Raw genomic sequence first — 27,268 nt, 5'->3', positions numbered from 1 at the left:
GGTAGGCCGATGTTGTAAATAAGAATTTGTCCTTAACTGACTTGCCTAGTTAAATAAAGGTTAAATAAAATAAATAAATAAAAAATGAATCAAGTCAAATCTAATTTTATTTGTCACATATGCCAAATACAAGTGTAGACCTTCCCATGAAATGCAAGCTCCTAACCAACAACGCAGTTTAAGAAATAGAGAAAATATTTACTAAATAAACTGAAGTAAAAAGTAACACAATAAAATGACATAACATTAACGAGGCTGTATACAGGGGGTACCGGTACCGAGTCAATGTGTGGGGGTACAGGTTCGTCGAGGTAATTTGTACATGTAGGTAGGAGTAATGTGACTATGCATTGATAATAAACAGCGAGTAGCAGCAGTGTAAAAACAAGGGCTAGGGGGGGGGGGGTCAATTTAAATAGTTTGGGTGGCCATTTGATTAATTGTTCAGCAGTCTTATAGCTTGGGGGTAGAAGCTTGGAGGTTGCAGAGAGAACAGTCTATGACAGGGGTGACTGCAGTCTTTAACACATTTCTGGGCCTTCCACTGACATGCCTAGTATATAGGTCCTGGATGGCAGGAAGCTTGGCCGCAGTGATGTACTGGGCTGTACGCACTACCCTCTGTAGTGCCTTACGGTCAGATGCCGAGCAGTTGCCATACCAGGCGGTGATGCAACGGGTCAGGATGCTCTCGATGATGCAGCTGTAGAACTTTTTGTGGATCTGGGGACCCATGGAAAATCTTTTCCTCCTGAGGGGGACAAGGCATTGTCATGCCCTCTTCACGACTGTCTTGGAGTGTTTGGACCATGATAGTTTGTTGGTGATGTGGACATCAAGGAACTTGAAACTCTCGACCTGCTCCACTACAGCCCCATCAATGTTAATGGGGGCCTGTTCGGCCCTCCTTTTCCTGTAGTCCACGATCATCTCCTTTGTCTTGCTCACATTGAGGGAGAGGTTGTTGTCCTGGCAACACACTGCCAGGTCTCTGAACTTGTCCCTGTAGGCTGTCTCATCGTAGTCTGTGATCAGGTCTACCACTATTGTGTTGTCAGCAAACTTAATGATGGTGTTGGAGTCATGCTTGGCCACGCAGTCATGAGTGACCAGGGAGTACAGGAGAGGACTAAACACGCACCCCAGAGAGGCCCCAGTGTCGAAGGATCAGCGTGGCGGATGTGTAGTTGCCTACCCTTACCACCTGGGGGTGGCCCATCAGGAAGTCCAAGATCCAGTTGCAGAGGGAGGTGTTTAGTCCCAGGGTCCTTAGCGTAGTGATGAGCTTTGTGGGCACTATGGTGTTGAACGCTGAGCTCTAGTCAATGAACAGCATCCTCACATAAGTGTTCCTTTTGTCCAAGTGGGAAACGGTAGTGTGGAGTGTGATTGAGATTGACGTTGTACAGCTGATTCATCATAACCCAATTAAAATGTTCATAAACATTTGCAGATACTCCAAATTAGCAAGACTCTCCAAAGACAGTGATAAAAGGTTAACTAAAATGACCCGACTAATTGAGGATTTTCTGTACTACTTGTCTCCACCCCCAGGCCTCCATTGCCGACAGGGCCTCATTTTAAAAGTGTCCATAGTGTATAGTAATAATCCATTGTAATACCAATATCAGTACTGACATTTCCATTGGAATATACCCAGTCATATTACACTGTTGATCTGCCGAATTGAAAAAGAACAGATTTCACTTTGGCATGGAAATAGTGAAAAACAAGCTCATTCAAACATTTTCAGGAACATATTGATGGTTTTTCAAGGTTATTGAACATCTGTCAAACACATTTCCAACAAAAGGTCACTTTCCGAAAAGTATAATTTTAGTCTGTAAAATAGTTTAATAACTGAGGAAAAAATATATATGTAGAAAAATGTATTTTCCGAGTGTGGAATGCCACAGAAAATAAGTGATACGGGCTGCTGTATAGCTACTTTACAGTATACATTCTACACAGTGTGTATCATGTTAAAAAAGTAGAAACATCTTCAAGAATATGAGCCCACTGTACACTATCAATGCAAACGTTGGTCTTTGACTGCTCAATGTGGCTGTGCAATCCCAGACTTTGATGGGAAAAAATCTGAATGTGAACGATAAATCTCAATGATTTGGCTGCAGACAAAAACAGGACTCAATAAAGTCATATACAACCATTGAGAACAAACTTTATGGTTTTTAGAATGATCTTTGGAGGGGCTTTGAGTAAATCAATGAGGGATTGTTTGGTTTGTTCCAGCCTTCCAGGCCTTGTGAAGTGGTAAGTAAGAGTAATGATCCTACTGAAAGATTCCTTTGTTTGTTTGTTTTGGTTCATTTCAAAGACAAACCTAAGATTTGACAGTCGACAATGCCAATCATGCCACTCTCAATGAGCACATTTAGGCCACAGCTTCATGGTTGTTGCAAATGAGTGAGAAATGGAAGACCTACTTGACTTGTTGGTGTTTTGTCATATTTATAGTCTCCAAATGAGAGAGGAAGTTAGTATTTGTGCATTCACTCCCTTGATAACGTGCCAGATGCACCATAACTCATAGTTGTTTCGCCAATTTCCCACCAACAAACACTTGAACGTAGCATTACTCCTTGCATGCCAAACACACAATAACTCAGCATGGCTTTATATTCTGCATTAGACAATTGATTATGATAGATCGTCAACTATTAACTGTAGAAAGGAAACTGGAGGCAAAATGCCTCTTATTTTCAGCCTCACAAACATACCATTTCATTTAGCCAATATTTCAAGAAAACTGTCTTGTCTTTGGCCGCCACAGCTTGAGCCTTGTCCAATGAGAGACCCATAGGACGGTTTCCACTGTCTCGTAAGCCTGAGTGGAGAATTGTCAGTGGCCAGAGGACAGTGTCCTCTTACCTAGTCCATCTATTTCTGTAACAAACTGTTTCCCAAACCTCTCCTCGATTACACCCAGCCAGTTCAACTAATGAAGAGCCTGGTGATAAGATGAACCAATAATAATATATGCCATAAGCAGGCAGTTTTTATCCAAAGAGACTTACAGTCATGCTTGCATATACTGTATTTGACATGTATGGGTGGTCCTGGGAATCAAACCCACTATTGCAAGTACCACTAATGAAGGGCCTGGTGATTAGTTGGACATTTAAATCAGGTGTGCTTGTATTGTATCAAATTAGGAACAAGATGGAGGTTTGGGAAACTGCAGTAGCCTATACACTCTTAGAAATAAGGGTTCAAAACATTTTCAGCTGTCCCCATTGGAGAACCCTTTTTGTTCCAGGTAAAACCATTTTGGGTTCCATGTAGAACCCTCTGTGGAAAGGGTTCTACATTGAACCCAAACAAGTTCTACCTGGAACCAAAAGCATTCTACTTGAAACCAAAAAGGGTTCTTCAAAGGGTTCTCATGTGAGGGCAGCCAAAGAACCCTTTTAGGTTCTAGATAGCACCTTTTTGTAGGCCTACTAAACAGTGTTCAGAGTGTTCTGGTATCAACTATTGATAATAGTAAAGTAACAAGTCGTTTGTAATACAAAATACATTCTTTATTTATTCATCCATCACTGTAAATGCACAGAAAACATCTGCTGAAAACAGTAGGACAGTGACATTTGCCTCAATGCGGTCGTATTCGTGGCTTATTGGGTGTGGCTTTCAGTTACTTATTTTGGGCCACCCATCCCATGAAAGTGAATGTCATTCCAGTTCATATGAACGTCATTCCAGTGCACGGCTTGCAATGAGGTCTATCTGATTGTGTTTGCATGTTTAGGTAAAAATACCAATAATGTCCCGTTTGGAACACTGACAAGTAGAGAGCCTATAAACACCGCACAATCTGATTGGGCCCAAGCCCACCCAGGACCACCAGTGCCTACGTGGCAGGCTTGAACTAACCTTGCTGCAATGTCCCCTTTTAATCATCTCACCTCGTCCTTTTTGTTGTTACCTTAATATCTTTCTAATGTTTATTATTATCTGTACATGATATACATTGATTCTTAAATACAATTTCAATCGTTTCCACATTATATACAATATAAGAGCTTATTGACGTTAGAAAACTGGTGGAAATGGTGCCTGGAAAACAAATGTAAAACAAAATGGAGGTACATATTATTGCATTGACTATGTACTGTAGTGAACAACTGGTTAAGTTTAACATTGAAAATCATCTAATATGAAAAACAATGAGCAGGTCGGTACACTGTACATCCAGTAAGACGTGTAAAAAGTAAGCATTTTCCCAGACTCATGAGAAATAATACAGATTAAAACATTCTAGAAGGTGCAGGTCACATTTCATAGGTACTGTATAGTGAATTATATTATCATTATCAATTGAATACAGATCGCAAATGTGGGGGGAAAAGACCAAAAGGTTATTGGGCATATTTGCAATTGTGATAATATTTTCAGAATTTATAAGTAGTAGTAACAGATAAAACCATGTGTTCAATATGTCCTGATTGAATTCCTGGATTCCGGGTTGTGGTCTCAGCTCCAGTCATATGGATGTCATTTGGGGACGAGAGGCACTTTGGGGTCTGGTATCAGTTCTACACCACTGACCCTACAGTCCTGTGGTTGAACCAATCAAACGGAATCTCTTTGGATTCTAGCCTGCAATCAAACTGAATATGTTTGGATTCTAGCCTGGATTCTATTAAAATCTAGAAAACTAAACATGTTTGGATTCCAGGCTCTTAATAGCCTTACTATGGCATACGTCTACACTTAGACTCAACTGAGACAAATCCAGGCTAGTTCTCAACCCAAATGAACACGAATGCGAGATTCCGGAGTGGTGCCTGAGACAGCATTTTCCACCACCATTAACAAAACACCAAATGATGGAATTTCTTCTGGAAGACTCATCTCGCATCCCTCCAATAGAGTTCCAGACACATGTCAAATCTATGACGAGGTGCACTGAAGCTGTTCTGGCTCAACGACCTATTGAAACACTTTATTTTTGGTGTTTCCTTTATTTTGGCAGTAACCTGTATATCTATGTTCATAATCTATACAAAACATATATGCTTTTTGTTCTTTACTAGCATAGTTGAGCCCACATGTTGGTTTCAGAGTCATTGTTACTGTAGTTACTGCGACTATTTGTTTGGAGATTCCCACATTGGTTACGCTATTGGAGTGAACGCTCCAAATTGAATCAGAATAGTGAGATTACAATAGTGCTTGTATCGGTTAGCTGGGGTTCTGTCATTCCCTTAGTGTGAAAATATCATACGTGAAATATGTGCCAAAAACAAACATAACTAGTAAACCAAGGGTGCATCACAGCAGTCTTGCCTTCATAAGGATAGATAGGAAGAGGATGATGTTTCTATGCCATTGGTTAATGATGGCTGTAATAAAGATATGTCTTTTCTTTTCGTGATGTGAAAATATATGCAACATTTTAAGGAACTTGTACATAAAACACATCCAACTTTGTGAAGAGCCTTCGACATAAAGAAGTTAGTTTGCATAAAGTCCTCGAGAACCCGCTGAACAACTTAACGATGAATGCAACAGTCTCAGAACTTTGCGCGAATGTTCTGAGCTGGAACACAACCAAACAGGAAGGATCATACATGGAACGGTGCCAAATGTTCTCAGAGGAACCTCCTTCTTTGCTTTAGTTTGCTGGGTATCAACCAGCCCTTAGCATCTTCCATTCTCTCTCTCAATATCTCTTCCCCAGTCTCTCATCTCATGTCATCTCCTGGTTCTCCTCCCCCGAAAGCAGGTCGGAGGAAGACAAAGAGAAAGGCCTCGGCGGACAGCCCTGCTTCACCCTTCAGATCCTCTGGCACATGTGAAGCCTGGACTTGGAGGAGGAGGTGGCGTCCTTCCAGACCTTGCAGGAGAGGCCCTTGGCACAGTCGCAGCGCTGGAATATCTCCAGGCCGTGGGAGCCCTTCTTCCTCTGCTTGGTGCACACCTCGCCCTGCCGCAGCACCGGCTTGCAGATCTTGGTCCAGAAGTGGCGAGCGCAGCAGTAGCCCACGGAGCAGTCCGACGAGCGCAGGCACGGGTCGCCCTCGTGTCCTGGTCAAGGGAGGGAGAGAAAGGAGTCTTAACATGGACTAGTATGAGGGAAGATGTAGGGTGCACATGCAAAACATAGACCTTTTCTTACTTTTCAGCATGTTTTGATATACTCTGACCCTTTACTGCATGTACTAGTATAGAATACTTTATAATCTACTGTGGATTCTATTACCATTCCTTATTTAGGCCAGGGATGGGCAATTGGTGGTCTGCGGAGAAGGCCCTACGACTCAGCGGCCAGCTATATATCAAGGTCGAATTAGAGCCCAGGGGGCCCCCATTGATGGGTGGAGCAACTATGGCCCTTCATGATGAATTCAGATTTTTTTTTGTGGCCCCCACCACCATCAAAGTTGCCCATCCCTGTTCTAGACTATGCAATGTAAAACATTGAATCTATGTGTGGTTTGGAGCAGAGTTTTCCAAACCCTAGCACTACACAGCTGATTTTTAAAAAAATAATACTTTTTTTGTTCACCTTTATTTAACCAGGTAGGCAAGTTGAGAACAAGTTCTCATTTACAATTGCGACCTGGCCAAGATAAAGCAAAGCAGTTCGACACATACAACGACACAGAGTTACACATGGAGTAAAACAATCATACAGTCAATAATACAGTAGAAACAAGTCTATATACGATGTGAGCAAATGAGGTGAGATAAGGGAGGTAAAGGCAAAAAAAAGGCCAAGGTGGCAAAGTCAATACAATACAGCAAGTAAAACACTGGAATGGTAGATTTGTAGTGGAAGAATGTGCAAAGTAGAAATACAAATAATTGGAGTGCAAAGGAGCAAAATAAATAACCAACTCATCATGAAGCTTTGATGATTTGAATGAGCTGTGATGTGCTGGGGAAATAACCAAAACGTGCACCAAGAGGTGGTGGCAGAACCAGGTTTGGGAAACCCTGGTTTAGAGCATGGATAATTCATGGCCCTTCATCAATATGTAGAGAGTTATCATGCTCTTACATGTGAAATGTACAGTACACTCTACAGGGAAAACCCCCCTACTACTAAACCACAGGAAATGCCCATTATCTTTGTTTTGACTTCCATAGGAAAGAGCTCAAACATACGTCCAGCTTTCTTTTCATCTCAATTCAAATTACATTACAGGGTTAGTATATTAGTGGACTGGAAATGTCCTTAGATTTATCAACTAAATTAACCAACTTCGGGTAGAACTTGATGTTCTTGGCAGGAGGTTTATTTTACAGGTTTATATAGTCTTTCAAAGGATGTAATTAGTACGACAAATATTTATGATCCATGTTATTTAGTCATGCAAGTTTTCTGTGAAACAACCCAGATTCCCCTGTGCCAGAGGGTCTTTCTCGACACAAACCAGCCGTCCTGTAACTCTGGCAAAACCCTTTCTTGTAAAGGGTTTGTTTCGAAATGAAGTTCCAATCAACAACATGAAGTTCCCACTCCGTGCTCTGCCTGAATGGAATGTTTAATATGTTGTGTTGATCTCTCGACTCTCCCTCCAAAGTCACTGCAATTGAGTTGCAGAGGCGAAGCAAGACAAGAGTCAGACGCAAATGAAAAAGTGAATAGGCCTAGCGTTTACTCAAAATGACCTCAAATACTGCACCCTTTTTATCCTGGAATTTTAGCATTGCGGCTATTCATTTCTCCAGAGGGCATTTATTGCACTGCCATTAAGGTGTCTCATTAGAGGTAGAACTTTATTGACAACAACACTGCTTATACGAAGAGTAGGCCTGTTCACTTGTTGAGTCAGGATAAAACGAATGCCAAAAGGGGACTCAATAATAACTCCAGTTATTAATACCACTACGAACCTCGCCAACTCTACATTCTGTGGTTTCACAAATGTATATGAGACAGCGTGGTGCTGTCAGCGAGAGTGTTTGTATGCCTGGTTTATGTAGGTGTCGTGGGGAACAGCAAGGGGCCACTGTGGTTTGGTTTCTCTCAGCCAGGCCCCCATGCTGAGCCGTGGTCTCTGAGGTTCGCAGCTGATATACGAGCTTGCGGGTAATTATAGCGGTCGTTTGCGGACTGGCGTCTCTTTAACTTCGTGTGACTACAGACAAGTAACAGAGAACAGGGACAACAGAGATTCAGCGCCGTGGACCAGGATCAGCGAGAGATATTGCGATTGCAAAATCGGAAAAGGAAACAGAGATCATCCCTTCATATGACTGCATATCTTCTCCCAGGCCAGGCCGAGAGGCGGTCTTCAGACCTGGGTTCAACCGGTATCGAAGATCTTTCAAATACTAGAGCTGTGCTTGACTAAGCTTGCCTGGTGCAATGGAACCAATGGAGTAGTTTCAAAAGTACAAACCCCGCCCATCTCTCCAGGCAATCTCAATCCAACACTCAACGCATTTTAAGCAGATTTCAAATACTATTTAAACCCTGGTCTGTTTACAGCTGTATAACAAGTAGGTGAAATGGCTACCTTTAACAGAGTGTTTGGCCTGCGCTGCTTTCCCACTCTTCTTCCAGTCGACAGTGCTGTCCTTGGTGGAGAGCTTGTTGTGGTCGTCCAAGGCTGAGATGTGAGGTGAGAGGACGCTCTCCGAGATAGGGACGCAGATATCTACATGGATACGGCCAGTGGAGAGAGAGAGGTTAGAGGTGACTTCAACCACCACATAATAATGATTGATTGATATCATTACAGCTAAAGACAAGCCAGGGTTTGATAGATACAGTGTCATATATTCTGTCTACTAAATGAATTTCTGTTCAGGTTGGTCAACGACAGTTGTTTAACTTGTGTTATTAGGGATCATATTGCCATTACAGCTACCCAGTGACTAGCACATGTGGTTATCATTCATGTCTATTGCAGTTCATCTCAGAGGACACAGAGCGGAGAGACAGGAGCATTCAGTGCTGACCTATGGGTAGAAAGCATGTGTTCAATATGGTTTAAATGTAATTGCTCCGTCATTTTTTATTTAACCTTTATTTAACTAGGCAAGTCAGTTAAGAACAAATTCTTATTTACAATGACGGCCTAGGAACAGTGCCTTGTTCAGGGGCAGAATGACAGATTTCCACTTTGTCAGCTCGGGCAGTCGATCTAGCAGCCTTTCGGGTTACTGGCCCAACGCTCTAACCACTAGGCTAGCTGCCTCCCCATTTAAATGTCCTCTGGACTAGACAGACGTCCCTCTCTGTGGCCTGACACCCATCCAATCTGTCTGTTAGGAATGTTCTTGTGATATGGCAGAGACGCAGTGTGCTGACAAGTGTTCACTTCACACCGACTTCAGAAATGCTGACTTAAAAAGTAAGAGAGGTCCTTCAACACAACGTACAGTTGCTGCAGCGGTTGCTGGGGCAGCACATGGCGTCTCTATGGCAACGCTTCTTCCTCCGTCGGCAGGTGAGACAGCGGGAGGGTGCTTGCTGAGGGCTGTGGCAGTAGCTTCCTACAGTGCACTCCTTATCGCTGCTGCATGGGTACACCTGTAGATGTCGAAACAGAAACATTCAGAGTCATGGATAATGATCACATGTATGTATCAATTAGTGTCTTGTTAGCCCATATGGGCTGGGAACTGAAAAAGAATAAATCAACTGATAATATTGGGGTTTATTAGGGTGGCGGCCCCGACGGGGACTCGAACCCTGGTCCCTGCATGTGACTGTTAGTCAAACATCTCAGCGGTCTGAAACCTCTGGACAAGGTCACTAGGTATTGGACTACGGTCACTAATAAGGTTACGTACAGTCATTAGTTAGGGAACAGTGACACTGCGGTTCAACTCAGGCTAACTAGCAACAAACCTGTCACCCATAACGTTGCCGTTTTTTATAATTGCATCATAAAAAACATAATGTTTTGTCGGTAATGGTTACCAGACATGACGGAAAACGGTTTTGGTTCCACTTACAGTCATATAAACCCCACTCCTAGACTCCACTACTTCTCCTAACCGTCACTAATTTCCCCGTCTCCCATGGCATTTTTATGTGACGGCTTTAAAAAGTCCAACAGAAATTGCTCAAGACAGTAAGCAGATTAGCAGAGTGTGTTCTGTATGAATTCCTTCTGAAGAACCAGACCTTTTTCCAACGGTGGAAAACAGTCCGTAGACGAGAGAGAGAGAGAGAGAGAGAGAGAGAGAGAGAGAGAGAGAGAGAGAGAGAGAGAGAGAGAGAGAGAGAGAGAGAGAGAGAGAGAGAGAGAGAGAGAGAGAGAGAGAGAGAGAGAGAGAGAGAGAGAGAGAGAGAGAGAGAGAGAGGGGAGAGAGAGAGAGAGAGAGGGAGAGAGAGAGAGAGAGAGAGAGAGAGAGAGAGGGAGAGAGAGAGAGAGAGAGAGAGAGAGAGAGAGAGAGAGAGAGAGAGAGAGAGAGAGAGAGAGAAGGGGGACTGCTGCCTCTCGCTCAGCTTCTACGTGCCAGCCTACGGCCAGGAATATCTTTGGATACTCCAACAATGGAGCCATTCCTGTATCCCCACCCAAGAAAAACACAAGTCAAGGTTCACTCAAGATGGCTTTTAGAAGACTAAATAGTTTGATGAAGCAGTCGTTGGATAATAGAACCACTTGGCTATGGAGTTGGTCCGTTTTGTGACCAACCGCTGTTCTAATTGGGTACCTGGGGATTTGAAAAGCAAGTATTTGGCATCCATGGTTCTTTTCTTACTTTTCCAACTCATAATTCCCCAGATTGATTCTCTCAGATCACTGAGGGTACGTCTGAAATGGCACCTGGTCAGAAGTGGACTATTTAGGCAAAGGATGCCATTTCAGACAGTGCCTGAGACATAGGCCGTAGTCTGGTGAAGCTATGGCAACATGGTAACAATTCAATGTGATTTCCTTCCGTCCTCAGCCAACAACCGGGTCTGCAGAACGCATTGATTTAGGTGAGCCGAGATGACCGAGGTAGAACCGCTGGGTGTCCATAAACATAGCAACCATTCAACCACAGTCCACACGGCGGCCATAATGAAAGGACCCGGCTCACTTTTTCCACAACAAGTGCATGCAGCAATACACACAAACACGGGATTGTTATTTTTTTTACACATGGCGTACCGTCTGGTATCGTCCAGCGTCGCACGAGTATGAGGGCAAACGAGTTCAAATGAAATAATATGATAGTCAGATGATATAGTGTTGTGAGAGTGTTTTGAACATGTCGAGTGCGAGGGGACACTGTACTGTACACAAGCAACTCCTCCTTGGACAAAGTCCAGAGTCGGTCGATGAGGCTGTTTCAGTCTTTTGCTGATGTCTGGCCACTCCAACATCAGCCACCAGGCAACAGTCACCAGGCATCATGCCACCAGCCACCAGGCATCATGCCACCAGCCACCAGGCATCATGCCACCAGCCACCAGCCACCAGGCATCATGCCACCAGGCATCATGCCACCAGGCATCATGCACCAGCCACCAGCCACCAGGCATCATGCCACCAGCCACCAGCCACCAGCCACCAGCCAGGCATCACCACCAGCCACCAGGCATCATGCCACCAGCCACCAGGCATCATGCCACCAGCCACCAGGCATCATGCCACCAGCCACCAGGCATCATGCCACCAGCCACCAGGCATCATGCCACCAGCCACCAGGCATCATGCCACCAGCCACCAGGCATCATGCCACCAGCCACCAGCCACCAGGCATCATGCCACCAGGCATCATGCCACCAGCCACCAGGCATCATGCCACCAGCCACCAGGCATCATGCCACCAGCCACCAGGCATCATGCCACCAGCCACCAGCCACCAGGCATCATGCCAGGCATCATGCCACCAGCCACCAGGCATCATGCCACCAGCCACCAGCCACCAGGCATCATGCCACCAGCCACCAGCCACCAGGCATCATGCCACCAGCCACCAGGCATCATGCCACCAGCCACCAGGCATCATGCCACCAGCCACCAGGCATCATGCCACCAGCCACCAGGCATCATGCCACCAGCCACCAGCCACCAGGCATCATGCCACCAGCCACCAGGCATCATGCCACCAGCCACCAGGCATCATGCCACCAGCCACCAGGCATCATGCCACCAGCCACCAGGCATCATGCCACCAGCCACCAGGCATCATGCCACCAGCCACCAGGCAACAGTCACCAGGCATCATGCCACCAGCCACCAGGCATCATGCCACCAGCCACCAGCCACCAGGCATCATGCCACCAGCCACCAGGCATCATGCCACCAGCCACCAGGCATCATGCCACCAGCCACCAGGCATCATGCCACCAGCCACCAGGCAACAGTCACCAGGCAACATGCCACCAGCCACCAGGCATCATGCCACCAGCCACCAGGCATCATGCCACCAGCCACCAGGCATCATGCCACCAGCCACCAGGCATCATGCCACCAGCCACCAGGCATCATGCCACCAGCCACCAGCCACCAGGCAACACCACCAGGCATCATGCCACCAGCCACCAGCCACCAGGCACCATGCCACCAGCCACCAGGCAACATGCCACCAGCCACCAGGCCACCAGCCACCAGGCATCATGCCACCAGCCATCATGCCAGACATCATGCCACCAGCCACCAGGCAACAGGCCACCAGCCACCAGGCATCATGCCACCAGCCACCAGGCATCATGCCACCAGCCACCAGCCACCAGACACTAGCCACTAGCCACTAGCCACTAGCCACCAGGCACCAGGCAACATGCCACCAGCCACCAGCCACCAGGCATCATGCCACCAGCCACCAGACACTAGCCACTAGCCACCAGCCAACATGCCACCAGCCACTAGCCACTAGCCACCAGGCACCCGTCAACATGCATTAGTGTCCACTTTTTACAAGCTACACAATACCAACCCCAAAAATGCACAACAATGACAACAGACATTTAATGACAACAGACAACAAACAGCCTATTTAGGTTTTCTCCGTCCAATGTTCGATTGACGTAATAGCAACTTGTTTGGGCTGCTCTACGTCGGGCTGGTGCTGAACTGACAGATCTGCATCAGAACTGACCACCATTACAAAGCATTGAATAATAAACACGTGAATTCTAGAATATAAAATCATTACAGTCACAATAATGAACGTTGATTAGGATTCAGAAGGGTCACGTCCCCATAACAGGCCTTGTTGCTAGATCAAAATGTACACCACATGTTGGAGCGAGCTCTCAAAAACCGAATATCTCAATATCTTCAGATCAGATGTTATTTAATATCCATGTGCTTAAATAAACTGAACAGGCTTAGAGGTATTTGGACCTTGTGTGAGCAATGTCGAGTTTGTCACATTGAAAACACATGTAGGAACTAATAAACGTCCCTCCAGTAAAACAATGAAAATAAGAGCAAACAGAAGAAGAATAAGTTGCAGCACGGTGAGATCCTAAATGGTGCCACAGTTGTTATTGAAGCTCAGGTCAACCTTTTATGTTTGGAAAGACTTGCTTTTCCAAGACTTATAAAGACATTTCCAAGAAGGTATTAATTAGGATTAATAACCATTAAACAATAATACGTTCTTGGAAGTGAAACCATTAAGCAATAATAATAATAATAATTGGAAATGTCTTGATAAGTCTTGGAAAAGCAAATCCTTCCAAACATAAAAGGTTGACCTTAGCTTCATGTTTCTGAACCGGGCTTGTGCCCAATTTCTCCTGCAGTGAAGCGAGGCGAATGTAATGTAGAGCTAACAGGGTATTTTACATGCTAGCCTATGTCCACAATGACATCATCATAGCCAAGAGTTTCAGATCATGTTCATGTTCTCAAATTCAGTGGTATCAGTTCAGGCCTGTGGCTGCCCATAACCTAATGTAACAGGCATAAAAGAAAGTGCCTGAGCGAAGTTTCCACATCCGGTCTTCAGTGGAAAAGGAAGCTAGGTTGTATCCCTGAAAACTGGATGCATCCGGTCGTTGGCAACTCTGCTGCCCATGAACAATTAACTAGCCCTAAGAGAAGAAGAAATAAGACTTGGTTAACCCCACAATGCTCTGAAGCATTGACCAATGAGATCAACACCACAGGAAAGTGTGTAGCTATGTTCTGATGTTGACAAACAGCCTTTAATCTTGAAATGTGAAGAGAAATATCTTGGCCCTACAGTACCCTATACAGTCTCTCAGATTTTTAGCAGGTGGTTCCTGGCTAAGCAGTCTAGGATGGATTACAGTGGAGCTGTACTGTACTCTGCTGTAGGAAGGGCCTCCTCCCTTCCCTCCCTCCCCTCACCATCCTCCCTCACCTCTTCCATCAAGCCTCCATCATTTCACAGGAGCCCTTTGAAATCCAATGACCGATAATCTCACTTTATCTTGCCATGTTTCAAAACACCTCATTGACGCCACGGTCCTCTGAGGGGAGGCGGCGGTTTCATTTGGATGCGTCTCATTTGATCACGACTCCACTAGCTCACTTTATTGGCCCCTTTTTGATTGCCGCCGCCACTCCCGATCCCCTATTTCCCCTAGACGCAGCATATCACATGAAAGCAAGAGGCTATCCCTGTTAGAGGAAGTGGGCTGTGTACCTCTCATGCAGGCTAGACCATAAAGAGGGAGACAGACGCGGAGCGATGAGGGAAGGCCCCTGGCTCCCCAGTCCTGTCTCGTGCTGCTCTCGTGGTGTTATAAGTGGCCTGGGCTTTGAAGGTGGAGGGAGGGAGGGAGGGAGGGATCTCCAGCATACACTAGTTTTACTCCAGGATACATGAGTCTTTGAACCTCTCCTTTACTCTGTATTTGCCCGTATTTACTCAGCATCAGTCATTCCTAAGGACTGATATCATAATATGATAGGAGTGTAACACATGTTCATAACACCACAACACAACGTTTAGTGGAGTGTTATTTACCTCAAGTCTAGTCACGGCAGATGAGGCAGCTACTGTACGTCAGGGCAACTGTGACACATAAGATTCTGTCACTTAGCCAACTGTCTAAATGTATATTCACACCGTTCAAAAAGAATGGCGTTATAACAGTAATACACACACACACACACACTGTTACGAGAACTTGGAGGGCAATTGAACTTGACCTTGGATAATCAAGCATGGAAACCTGAAACTGTGATTGGTAATCATGGTCAGCAGCACTGAGCCTCACTGAGTCTAATAAACTATGTCACCAAGTAAACAAACGTCCTCTGCCCTCTAAGGAGAGACGGTCTCACAGTATCAGATAACAAAGGGACAGCATAAAACACATACACATCGTAAGAACCTTAACAATACAACTTGGGCTCTTTCGTCACTGAAAACACAGGTCTTTGATGGGTTAAATCCTGGATTGTATCGGTCTGTGACTCTGGTGACAGAGTCTCCCTATAGGTTACACCAGAGCCATGTGCTGAATTTAGAGAGTTGGGTCAACTTGGAACATTTTCTATATTGTTCTAATTCCAGACATTCAGTTACATCAATGTGTTTAAATATTCCCCATGTAATGTTAATGGAGAGATAACATGGCTGCCGTACACTGACTATACAAAACATTAGGAACACCTTCTGCCCTCAGAGCAGCCTCAATTCGTCAGGGCATGGACTCTACAAGGTGTCGAAAAGCGTTCCACAGGGATGCTGGCCCATGTTGACTCCAATGCTTCCCAAAGTTGTGTCAAGTTGGCTGGATGTCCTTTGGGTGGTGGACCATTCTTGACGCACACGGGAAACTGTTCTACATTAAAAACCCAGCTGCTTCACTGTTTTTGACTGAAACTGGCGCGCCTGTCACCTAATACTGTACCATACCCTGTTCAAAGACACTTCAATCTTTTATCTTCCCATTAACGGCACACATTCACAATCCATGCCTCAATTGTCTCAATGCTTAACAATCCTTCATGAACCTGTCCCCTCCCCTTCGTCTACACTGGTTGCAGTAGATTTAATAAGGGATCAAAGGTTCCACCTGGATTCCCCTGGTCATGAAAAGAGCAGGTGTTCTTAATGTTTTGTACACTCAGCGTAGAATGTTAAAGAGTCATGGAAACCTATCATAATGCAGAAACCTCAATGTCCTAACTCTTTAAATACACTCCGAACCATATTGGCCCTACACCAGCGATCAAAAGAAGGGCACATGACTGAGCCGGAAACCCCAGTCAGAGCTGGGTGTAGCTCAGTGAGGTGTTAGCCTGTGGATAGAGAAGGGCTCTGTGTCTCCTGACTCTCATTAACAGGTCTAAGTACAGAGGTAAGTGAAATGAATTCCCCTCAGGATACTCTGCTGGCCTGCTAGGGCCCCTGATACCCATTATGGCCCATCTGGGGCCCACACTCGCCCCCCAGGGCCTGCTGACTGGAGGGGTGAGAGACAGCCAGGAGACCCACTGGGCCCCCCTGACTGGAGGGGTGAGAGACAGCCAGGAGACCCACTGGGCCCCCCTGACTGGAGGGGTGAGAGACAGCCAGGAGACCCACTGGGCCCCCCTGACTGGAGGGGTGAGAGACAGCCAGGAGACCCACTGGGCCCCCTGACTGGAGGGGTGAGAGACAGCCAGGAGACCCACTGGGCCCCCCTGACTGGAGGGGTGAGAGACAGCCAGGAGACCCACTGGGCCCCTCCTGACTGGAGGGGTGAGAGACAGCCAGGAGACCCACTGGGCCCCTCTGACTGGAGGGGTGAGAGACAGCCAGGAGACCCACTGGGCCCCCCTGACTGGAGGGGTGAGAGACAGCCAGGAGACCCACTGGGCCCCCCTGACTGGTGGGGTGAGAGACAGCCAGGAGACCCACTGGGCCCCCTGACTGGAGGGGTGAGAGACAGCCAGGAGACCCACTGGGCCCCCCTGACTGGAGGGGTGAGAGACAGCCAGGAGACCCACTGGGCCCCCCTGACTGGAGGGGTGAGAGACAGCCAGGAGACCCACTGGGCCCCTCTGACTGGAGGGGTGAGAGACAGCCAGGAGACCCACTGGGCCCCCTGACTGGGCCCCCTGACTGGAGGGGGTGAGAGACAGCCAGGAGACCCACTGGGCCCCCCTGACTGGAGGGGTGAGAGACAGCCAGGAGACCCACTGGGCCCCCCTGACTGGAGGGGTGAGAGACAGCCAGGAGACCCACTGGGCCCCCTGACTGGAGGGGTGAGAGACAGCCAGGAGACCCACTGGGCCCCTGAGACGGAGGAGACGGAGCCTTGACGGCGGCTACCTAGCGCTAACAAGCACTCACACCTCGGCCTGCTTTGTTTCCCCCTCTCAGATCGTTAAGATCACTAAACAGTTACTTAACCCTGGAGGGGGTAGGGAGGGGTGCTGGGGGGCGAGAGGGGGGGAGAGGGGACCTAGCGCTCAACTTTTACTGGGGGAGCCTAAGCGATTCGGTCCTGGCTTGTTAAAATAATCTCTGTGTTGAATTAAACACAGTTTTAAGACTACTTAAAACTGTATGGATGTCCAGGCACTGGTAGGAACAGCCAACCACTGTTACTGTACGCATGCCTCCACTTCCCCTTGTGGGTTCAGAGGTTAGGGTGGTGAACGTTCCCTGCCCATACCATCCATCTGTACTGGTTCTCTAACTTACTGGGAACCAGGGGCCACCCAGGAGCATCGGGTCTGAACATCTCCCAGTCAAGAGGGCCTTTTACTTTGTGTTCCATCGGTTTGGTTTCACTCAAGTCAAGTCAATGTGAGGGGGGAAAGGGGGTGGAGCCACACACTCATGCAGCTTGCCTTAATTGTAATGATTGAATCACTTGGGACAGTCACAACCTGACATTGAGGTTGGAGCGCAAAGTGATTCATGTGACATTTATAGTCAGCTGGAGCGGAGAGCGGCAAAGTCAGTGCAAAACGTTGTCAACAGCCGAGGGAAACAAAAACAAATGAGTCTGTCATGGTACTTCCTATATAGATCCACCAATAGCTTTGACATGTTGGATAGAGCCCAACTTTACTAATCTGACAATTTAAACACCAAATTACACCCCGGTTTCCTGCAGGCTTCTCTGGGTGGCCGCCGTGCTCCCCTCCCCGACTCCCCGTCTCTAATTTGTGACTTTTGAAAATGAGCCAGTGGGGGTGATTTATTGAGAGCTTATGTTGCAATCTTTCTCATATCCTTTCATGTCGGAGGATTGGAGGACCAGAAGGAATACATTTCAACAGCCTGAATAATGCTGTATAAAAATGAACACCCTTCTTTTGAGAAGGTCTGCTGTTGGAGGAATCTGAGGGAGAAATGTGGGAAAGGGACTAAATGGATGTGATGGTGAATTATGGCGATAGTCTCTCAAACTGTGAAGTTTAGAAGTGTTCTAAGCGGACGATCACTCATGTCCTGATCCACTGCCTCTATGGAGGAAGGTGTAATGTTCTGCCAACGCTTCATCACGAATTATAGCAACCTCAACATTACGCCAACGTCTTCATTAATCTACAGGGTAGAGAAAGACAAGGTTCAGCCAGAAAAGATTGGTTATAATATTTGAGGTTTCACACCACCACTTTCCACTGATGCCCCCCACGCAGCTCTAACCCACCCATGTCTCTGACCCACCCCATGTCTCTGACCCACCCCATGTCTCTGACCCACCCCGTGTCTCTGACCCACCCCATGTCTCTGACCCACCCCACGCAGCTCTAACCCACCCATGTCTCTGACCCACCCCATGTCTCTGACCCACCCCATGTCTCTGACCCACCCCACGCAGCTCTAACCCACCCATGTCTCTGACCCACCCCATGTCTCTGACCCACCCCATGTCTCTGACCCACCTCATGTCTCTGACCCGCCCCATGTCTCTGACCCGCCCCATGTCTCTGACCCGCCCCATGTCTCTGACCCACCCCATGTCTCTGACCCGCCCCATGTCTCTGACCCGCCCCATGTCTCTGACCCGCCCCATGTCTCTGACCCGCCCCATGTCTCTGACCCACCCTATGTCTCTAACCCACCCCATGTCTCTGACCCACCCCATGTCTCTGACCCACCCCATGTCTCTGGCCCACCCCATGTCTCTGACCCACCCCATGTCTCTGACCCACCCCATGTCTCTGACCCATGTCTCTGACCCACCCCATGTCTCTGACCCACCCCATGTCTCTGACCCACCCCATGTCTCTGACCAGCAGGCAACCTGATCACCGGATCACCGGTTGGTGCAAATCAAAAAATCAAGGCAGGTTCACTTCAGAGTCAGGCCATTCTCTATAGAGTAAATTGTTCATTATGAGTATATAATCTAACATAAAAAGCTAGTGAGGACCTTCAGTCGCAATCTAAGCAATCACCATGACCCACTATTTGCATGGTTGACTGCTCAGTATCATCCACACTATAACAAAAGCTCCTATAAGCCATCACAAATCGATGCCACACGTTGCCAATTAAAAGCCTGTGAAGACTTCAAGGTTCGTTATCTTTGATTTACATCATAAACAACCACTTCAGATGCCACACAGCAGGTCAATAGAGTTTGCCTGTGGCCCGTGATTCATGTCTGGCTGTTGTTGAGTGCTGGCTGTAACGAGGCTGGAAACCATTCTAGCAGACAGGAGAGACGGGGAGACACACCACCTCCCATTGAAACCATTAGCCATCTAGATGTTCCGTGGCATTTCACTCTTATAACAGTACGGTGGTGGTCTCCACACATACACACACTCATCCCCAGTGGTCCATTCTATCCAAACCACTCCAGTTTATTGCAATGGCAAAGTTGTAAGCAGACATTTAAACAGAGGTCTGGCACAGCTCTGATGGCTGGAACGGTTCCCACTACGCAGAAGAGACTGAAGCTATTCCCTTTAATCCTCACTGTCTGAGTGGTAGGATCTCAGAACAGTGCTCTCAGCAGTAGCTCCCACACTACAGTGCCACACACACACACGCACGCACGCACGCACGCACGCACACACACACACACACACACACACACACACACACACACACACACACACACACACACACACACACACACACACACACACACACACTACAGACAGGCATATCCACTTCATCCACTGGTATCATTACAAGTGACATTCTGGAGACCTATATAAGCCTACAGCAGACACTAGTCCAAGCCAAAGCTAAACTGTAGCCAACCAGTAGTTACACTGGTATAAACACTTTGATTGTAAAAGACAAAGAGAATCAACTGAGAATCAATTATTTATTTTTTTAAATGTGAAACGTTGGCTTAAATGTATAGCAGGGGAAAACAGAAATGTGGCGCCATCTACTGTTCAAGAAGATGCCAGAAATCACAGAAACAGTGTTGCCTTTTACATTTGATAACAAAGCAACAAAAAAAAAGAAAAGAAAAAGATCTCAACTAATTTTGTCAACTTTCATATTAATTTGCTTTAAGAAAAACTCCCTAGAAGTGCCAGAACCTAGGAAGAAACCTAGAGAAGAACCACACCTCTTCTGGCTGTGCCGGGTGGAGATTATAAGAGTACATTAAGGCTAGATTGTTCTTCAAGATTTTCAAACGTTCAAAGATGACCAGCAGGGTCAAATAATAATCACAGTGGTTGTAGAGGGTGCAACAGGTCAGCACCTCAGGAGTAAATGTCAGTTGGCTTTTCATACCCGAGCATTCAGAGGTCAAGACAGTAGGTGGGGTACAGAGGGAGGGAGGGAGGGAGGGAGGGAGGGAGGGAGGGAGGGAGGGAGGGAGGGGGAGGGAGGGAGGGAGGGAGGGAGGGAGGGAGGGAGGGAGGGAGGGAGGGAGGGAGGGAGGGGAGGGAGTATCCTATTTATTTACCTAAACATACAGTATGAACACATTATATACCTAAACATACAGTATGAACTTATTTATATATATGTATCCTATTTATTTACCTAAACATACAGTATGAAAACATTATATACCTACATATACAGTATGAACACATTATATACCTAAACATACAGTATGAACACATTATATACCTAAACATACTGTATGAACACATTATATACCTAAACATACAGTATGAACACATTATATACCTAAACATACAGTATGAACACATTATATACCTAAACATACTGTATGAACACATTATATACCTAAACATACAGTATGAACACATTATATACCTAAACATACAGTATGAACACATTATATACCTAAACATACAGTATGAACACATTATATACCTAAACATACTGTATGAACACATTATATACCTAAACATATTGTATGGCACCTGAGATCCAGTTTCAATAAAACAATTGGAGAACTAATTAGGTAGAATGCTTTTTTATAATTCACACATGAACCAAACTATAGCGTAGCTCCAGTGGTATTAAATATTTTGAGGGATATCTGTACTTTACTATTTATATTTTTGACAACTTTTACTTCACTACATTCCTAAAGAAAACAATGTACTTTGTACTCCATACTTTTTCTCTGACACCAAAAAGTACTCGTTACATTTTGAATGCTTAGCAGGACAGGAAACTGATCCAATTCACGGACTTATCAAGAGAACATCCCTGGTCATCCCTATTGCTGCTGGTCTGGCGGACTCACTAAACACATATGCTTCGTTTGTAAACTATGTTGGGGTATTGGGATGTGCCCCTTGTTATCCATACTTTAAAAACATTTAAGTGGCACCGTCTGGTTTGCTTAATATAATGAATTTGAAATTATTTATACTTTTACTTAAGTATATTTTTGCAATTATATTTACTTTTGATACTTAATTATATTTCAATTGAAATACTTTTAGACTTTTGCTCAAGTACTATTTTACTGGGTGACATTCACTTTTACTTTAGTCATTTTCTATTAAGGTATCCTGACTTTTAGTCAAGTATGACAAATGGTTACTTTTTCCACCACTGTGTAGCTCTTTACCCGGAGGCTTTTACTTTAGCCTGGCTGCTTATACAGACAGCCAGGCTCATTCCACACTGTGTTGAAACAGCAGGAACCGATAACACTTGGAGTGCATATTAAGTGGTCGGTAAGAGTATCCCTCACTCTCAGCCCACAGTTCCGTCTAATAATTCCAGAAAGCGTCTGGAGCGGTTTAATGACATTAAGAACCAGACAGAAAAGAATCTCCGGTGTTAACTTACTTTCTCTCACATTTCTACTGATCATGTTAATGATTTGCCTTGGAAGCATGTTGGACCCGACAGTGGCGTCAAGGTCTGAGATGCAATTAAGGTTTATGAGGGGTCCAATCCCTGTAATTTCCAATAACGATTCACACATGAGAGAAGTTTTAATGGTATTGGGGCTGATACCGCTATTTTAGTTCTCGTCAAAAAAACTTCCATGGGCAGTTGGGCACCACACACAATGTTTGGGGGCTTCAGTTGGGCACCACGCGCAATGTTTGGGGGCTTCAGTTGGGCACCACGCGCAATGTTTGGGGGCTTGCGTAAAGCAACAACGCATGTATTGGAACAGTTGTAACTATCCATTTAAATGCAAAACGGAGACATCTAAAATACTGATACCAATACGATTATTCAAAACATGAAAACAGTCAATTATTACAAATGTCCTCGCCAAAAGTTGTTACAAACAAATCATAACTACAGTAATGTGTGTGTAAATCAAAAGAGAACGATGAGATTACCTGCGCAAGAATGTTGCCTTTCTTGGTGATCCCGGGTTGGAGGGTGGCTGAACGGTTCGTGGCCGGCGTGGGCTCTCCCAACAGAGCCGCTTTGATGGAGTTTGGCTTGGAGCGCTCTGCTCTCTGCGACTCTCCCATCCTCAAGGCCACGACAAGCAGCACGAAAACACACCAGAATCTATTCCGAGTCAGGACGAGCATCCTTGGGAAACAATTGTTTAGAAATGTTGCCCAAAAAAATAAAAACTGATTCGAATAGGATAAAGCGGGCGACCCGGGCCTAGCCAATTACGCATAAAGGTATCACAGAAACGCGCGCTCTGTTACACTGTGTCCATGTGTTAAATTGACTGCTTGTGAATAAAGTCAATAACGGTAAGTGTTCCCTTTTCAACGAATCAGAAAAGGAAACGGGTTATTGCCATCGACAGAAATGCCACTTTTATAACAACACCAATAGCTCAATCTAAAAATCAAATCAAAATGATGAGCTTCAATGAATAAAAAAACGCTGACGCTCACAAGGTCAGGGTGAAACTTGACAAGCGACTTCCAGTCTGTCTCTCTGGCAGTAAGTGAATGCTTAGTGCGGCAGCCTGATATTTTATGATCTCGGATACTTTCTTTTTATAGGATTCTAATGGGTTTACTTCCTCCGCCCCCATTCAGAACTGACAAAGACTGAAACTGATCTGTACGTGCGCGCTGCGCATTGTCGTCTCGAGCCCCCGTCCCAGACTGGTCCCAGACGCCTGCACCAGAAGCCCTTTTGGGTAAAAACCTATAAAATTATACACTGTATATTTTAACTGTGTGTGCTGACCTTTTTTATAACGAGACAGTTGGGGGCAAAGGAAATGAAAGAGGGGGATGAATAAAACTTCAGATAGTTTGTCACCATTTTTCTTGGTCTATAACCTCCACCACACCTTCATGAAATGGACAAGTATCTAATTACTATTTAAAAATAAATAAAAACACAACAAAACACATTTAATTTCAATAGGCCACTAGTCAAAACGTGCTTATGTACTTGTAATGAGGCATTTGGTTGGAATTTGAATCTATGGTATGTGGATCTGGTTGGAATAAAAAATCCATCCTTCTATGACATGGTTCATGAGGTTCATGTTGGCATACTAACTTATCTTTCCCACCTTAAGTAATATGGGGTGATGTGGCTAGGACTCATTGACACCACCAATTTAAATCGGTATTCACAAAAATAGCTTGTATAAGACAATCAGATAACCATTGTTTTGGCCGATGGGAAAGGCTTCCCTCATGATGCGAGGAATGTTCTCAGTGATATGGTTAGTGATATACCTAACATATAGAGACTCCTTTGTTAGATATCTGGGTTTATGGTCCCTGCATCAGAATAAGTTATGTTCATGATGGTTCGATACCATCACAACAGTATAATACCTTCTTGAAGTGGTAAGGTAAGGTGCCTATATCATTTTGGAGTGCAAAGGCACATTGAATAATACATGTATACTTACTTTAGGTGAAGGCCATCGGGAAAACAAACTGATCTAGATTTATGCTATCGAGATTTGTGAGATCTGTAGAATGAAGAATCATTGTGCTGATCTAGCATCAGTTTTGCATTTTAGATGACAATTAATAGGATTATATTGACAGGGGAGACCTGATCCTAGATCAACACTCCTACTCTGAGATGCTTTGTGAATATGGGCCCAGAAACCAAATATTCATATTCATTCCTGATGAGGGAATCTGTAGAAATCAGTCAAAAAATGTCATCAACCAGACACTCATATATCTATCAGTGACCTGGATGTTTTTCTGGCTCTAAAGATAATTAATGGAACATATGATTCACCAGCAGAAACCACAGTGCATGTTAATCAAGAACTACAGCTGCATTATCAACATAAGCGATGAAGAGCCAGTTACCGAAACCAGCATGCTGCACCCACAAAGTCTCTATGACTCTATGGTATGTGCAATGCTCTAGTACGCACGCATGCACACGCACACATGCACACGCACACACACACACACACACACACACACACACACACACACACACACACACACACACACACACACACACACACACACACACACACACACACACTTCTGACCTTAAAAGTGATCCGTCACACGCCTCAAACCAGTGTGCCAAACTCTTTTGTTTGGGCAAGCAGCCAATCAGGGAAGTGGGACGGATGTATTGTGCTTCTATGATGTGTTACAATAGTGAATACTTCCTGTGATGGGCCTGTACTCTAGTTTGATTGAATGAACAAATGCATTTTTGTACACGCCTATCATAACAGTGGCAATGATTCCCTTGAATGGTGTGATGGTTACAGCACTATTCACTACTCTCTTTATACTCAGGGAAGTTGAAAAAGAAACAGACATTGTTTGACAAGAGGCGTCAATACCATCAGCTTTTAATAGAGAACAGGAAGGGGAACCAACCAGAACGTAGACTTTTGCACTTTGAAGAAACATTATCCCTGCAGTGTAGATTTTATGATGATATTTTGTGGTTTGAATTAAAGGCAGATCACACTCAAACATCCAAGTGAAGAACACAAAGCTTCACAACATCAACTGTCTGTAATACCAATATGATTTATCCCATAATTCCAAAGCACTGCTCAGCTGGAATCTGTCAGTTTCTCTAGGCTTTTGTTTTAAAAGCCCCAGCAATGTTTTGCATTGAAACAGTTTAAAAAGCTCCCAGGGACGAGAGACAAGTGGCCCAGAGCACCAGGAAGACCAGAGAAGATGGAAATTTCCATCACAAACATCACCATGAAGGAATGACATACAGTGCATTTGAAAAGTATTCAGACCGCTGGACATTTTGTTCCGTTACAGCCTTATTCTAAAATGTATTCAATTGTTTTTTCCCCTCATCAATCTGCACACATTACCCCATAATGAGAAAGCCAAAACAGGTTTTTAGAAATGTTTGCAAACTTATTACAAATACAAAACAGAAATATCACATTCACATAAGTATTCAGACCCTTTACTCAGTACTTTTGTAGCAATTGAGTCTTCTTGTGTATAACGCTATAAGCTTGGTACACCTATATTTGGGGAGTTTCTCCCATCTTCTCTGCAGATCCTCTCAAGCTCTGTCAGGTTGGATGGGGAGCATCGCTGCACAGCTATTTTCAGGACCCTCCAGAGATGATTGATCGGGTTCAAGTCTGGGCTCTGGCTGGGCCACTCAAGGACATTCAGACACTTGCCCCGAAGCCACTCCTGTGTTGTCTTGGCTTTGTGCTTAGAGTTGTTGTCCTATTCAAAGGTAAACCTTCGCCTCTGGAGCAGGTTTTCATCAAAGATCTCTCTGTACTTTGCTCCGTTCATCTTTCCTTCGATCCTGACTAGTCTCCCAGTCCCTACTGCTAAAGAAATCCCCACAGCATGATGCTGCCACCACCATGCTTCACCGTAGGGATGGTGCCAGGTTTCCTCCAGATGTGATGCTTGGCATTCAGGCCAAAGAGTTCAATCTTGGTTTCATCAGACCAGAAAATCTTGTTTCTCATGGTCTGCATCCTTTTAGGTGCCTTTTGGCAAACATCCAGCTCTAGAGAGAGTCTTGGTGGTTCCAAACTTCTTCCATTTAAGAATGATGGAGCCCACCGTGTTCTTGGGGACCTTTAATGCTGCAAATATTTTTCGGGACCCTTTCCCAGATCTGTGCCTCGACACAATCCTGTCTCTGAGCTCTATGGACATTTCCTTCGATCTCATGGCTTGGTTTCTGCTCTGACATACACTGTCAACTGTGGGTCCTTATATAGACAGGTGTGTGCATTTCCAAATCATGCCTAATCAATTGAATTTACCACAGTTGTAGAAACATCTCAAGGATGATCAATGGAAACAGGATGCACATGAGCTCAATTTCAAGATTATTTTGAGTTTTTGGAGAGGGCTATCTGGAGTTTATTTAGAGGTTTTGAAGAGGGCTATCTGGAGGTGATTTAGAGGTTTTGAAGAGGGCTATCTGGAGTTTATTTAGAGGTGTTGGAGATAGCTGTGAGGTTGATCTGGTGCCCTGGCACCTCTTCAACGCAATGATGGGCAAGTCCCTAGGACAAAAAAAGATTGAATGAAGATTTCATGCCCCCAAAAATTGGATCTTCATAACATTGTAAGGAAACAGCAGGTTTGGGAGTGCTTCACAGCAGCGACGATTGACGAGTATGCAGTGTAAAAGCAGTTGGCTGGTGCTAACCGGGGTAATTGTTTTCTTGGCCTGTTTATTTGACCAGATGGAATGTTTGGAACAGTGTTGGTGTTCTTATGATCACCCCAGCAATCATAAGGTAATTGAGTTTTGACCGCTATCATGCCATGTTTATGCGCTCACATAACAAAAAGTTATTTAGTTCTGGTGATTTATCGATTGAACAGATTCAAACCATCTGTAAAACGATATGTGGAGACAAATTGACAACAGAGAAGGCAGGTATCGTTGTTTTTTATTATGATTTGGAAGTCAAAGATTGAAGGAAGAATCCAATACCAGGTAGAGAGTCCCTCTCTCTCTATGCCAGACCATAACTGGACCAACTCCAGCCCAATGGAGTCATGGCAACATGAGAAAAATCGGCCTTACAGTCCATGACCTTCGGGGGTCACTAACAGTCACAAACCTCAGCATTATTTTCCATCCTCATTTGAATCTGTCTGCTGAAGTCACA

General features: G+C 45.2%; 1 protein-coding gene across 1 annotated transcript; it reads right to left on the bottom strand.

The window, feature by feature from the left end:
- Window positions 1-3,523: 3,523 nt before the first annotated feature.
- dkk2 (dickkopf WNT signaling pathway inhibitor 2) lies at window positions 3,524-23,168 on the bottom strand. Its single transcript, XM_064926604.1, has 4 exons — window positions 22,560-23,168; window positions 9,364-9,514; window positions 8,496-8,636; window positions 3,524-6,054 (listed from the first exon to the last, which is right to left on the bottom strand). The coding sequence occupies exons 1-4, from the start codon at window positions 22,758-22,760 to the stop codon at window positions 5,804-5,806; spliced, it is 744 nt and encodes a 247-aa protein (XP_064782676.1). The 5' UTR covers window positions 22,761-23,168; the 3' UTR covers window positions 3,524-5,803.
- Between the last annotated feature and the right edge of the window lie 4,100 nt (window positions 23,169-27,268).

The sequence above is a fragment of the Oncorhynchus masou genome, chromosome 20 (genome assembly GCF_036934945.1).
Source record: "Oncorhynchus masou masou isolate Uvic2021 chromosome 20, UVic_Omas_1.1, whole genome shotgun sequence".
In the NCBI taxonomy this organism is placed as follows: domain Eukaryota; kingdom Metazoa; phylum Chordata; class Actinopteri; order Salmoniformes; family Salmonidae; genus Oncorhynchus; species Oncorhynchus masou.
This window is presented reverse-complemented; position numbering and strand designations above follow the sequence as displayed.

Bases quoted from the DNA above. Each gene is read 5' to 3' on its own strand.
- dkk2 (XM_064926604.1), bottom strand. From the start codon at position 22,760: ATGCTCGTCCTGACTCGGAATAGATTCTGGTGTGTTTTCGTGCTGCTT. The intron at 8,637-9,363 runs GTACGTTGTGTT...GTATCCATGTAG, and splicing joins CAGCAACCGCTGCAGCAACT to ATATCTGCGTCCCTATCTCG. The intron at 6,055-8,495 runs GTAGCCATTTCA...TCCCTTGACCAG, and splicing joins GGCCAAACACTCTGTTAAAG to GACACGAGGGCGACCCGTGC.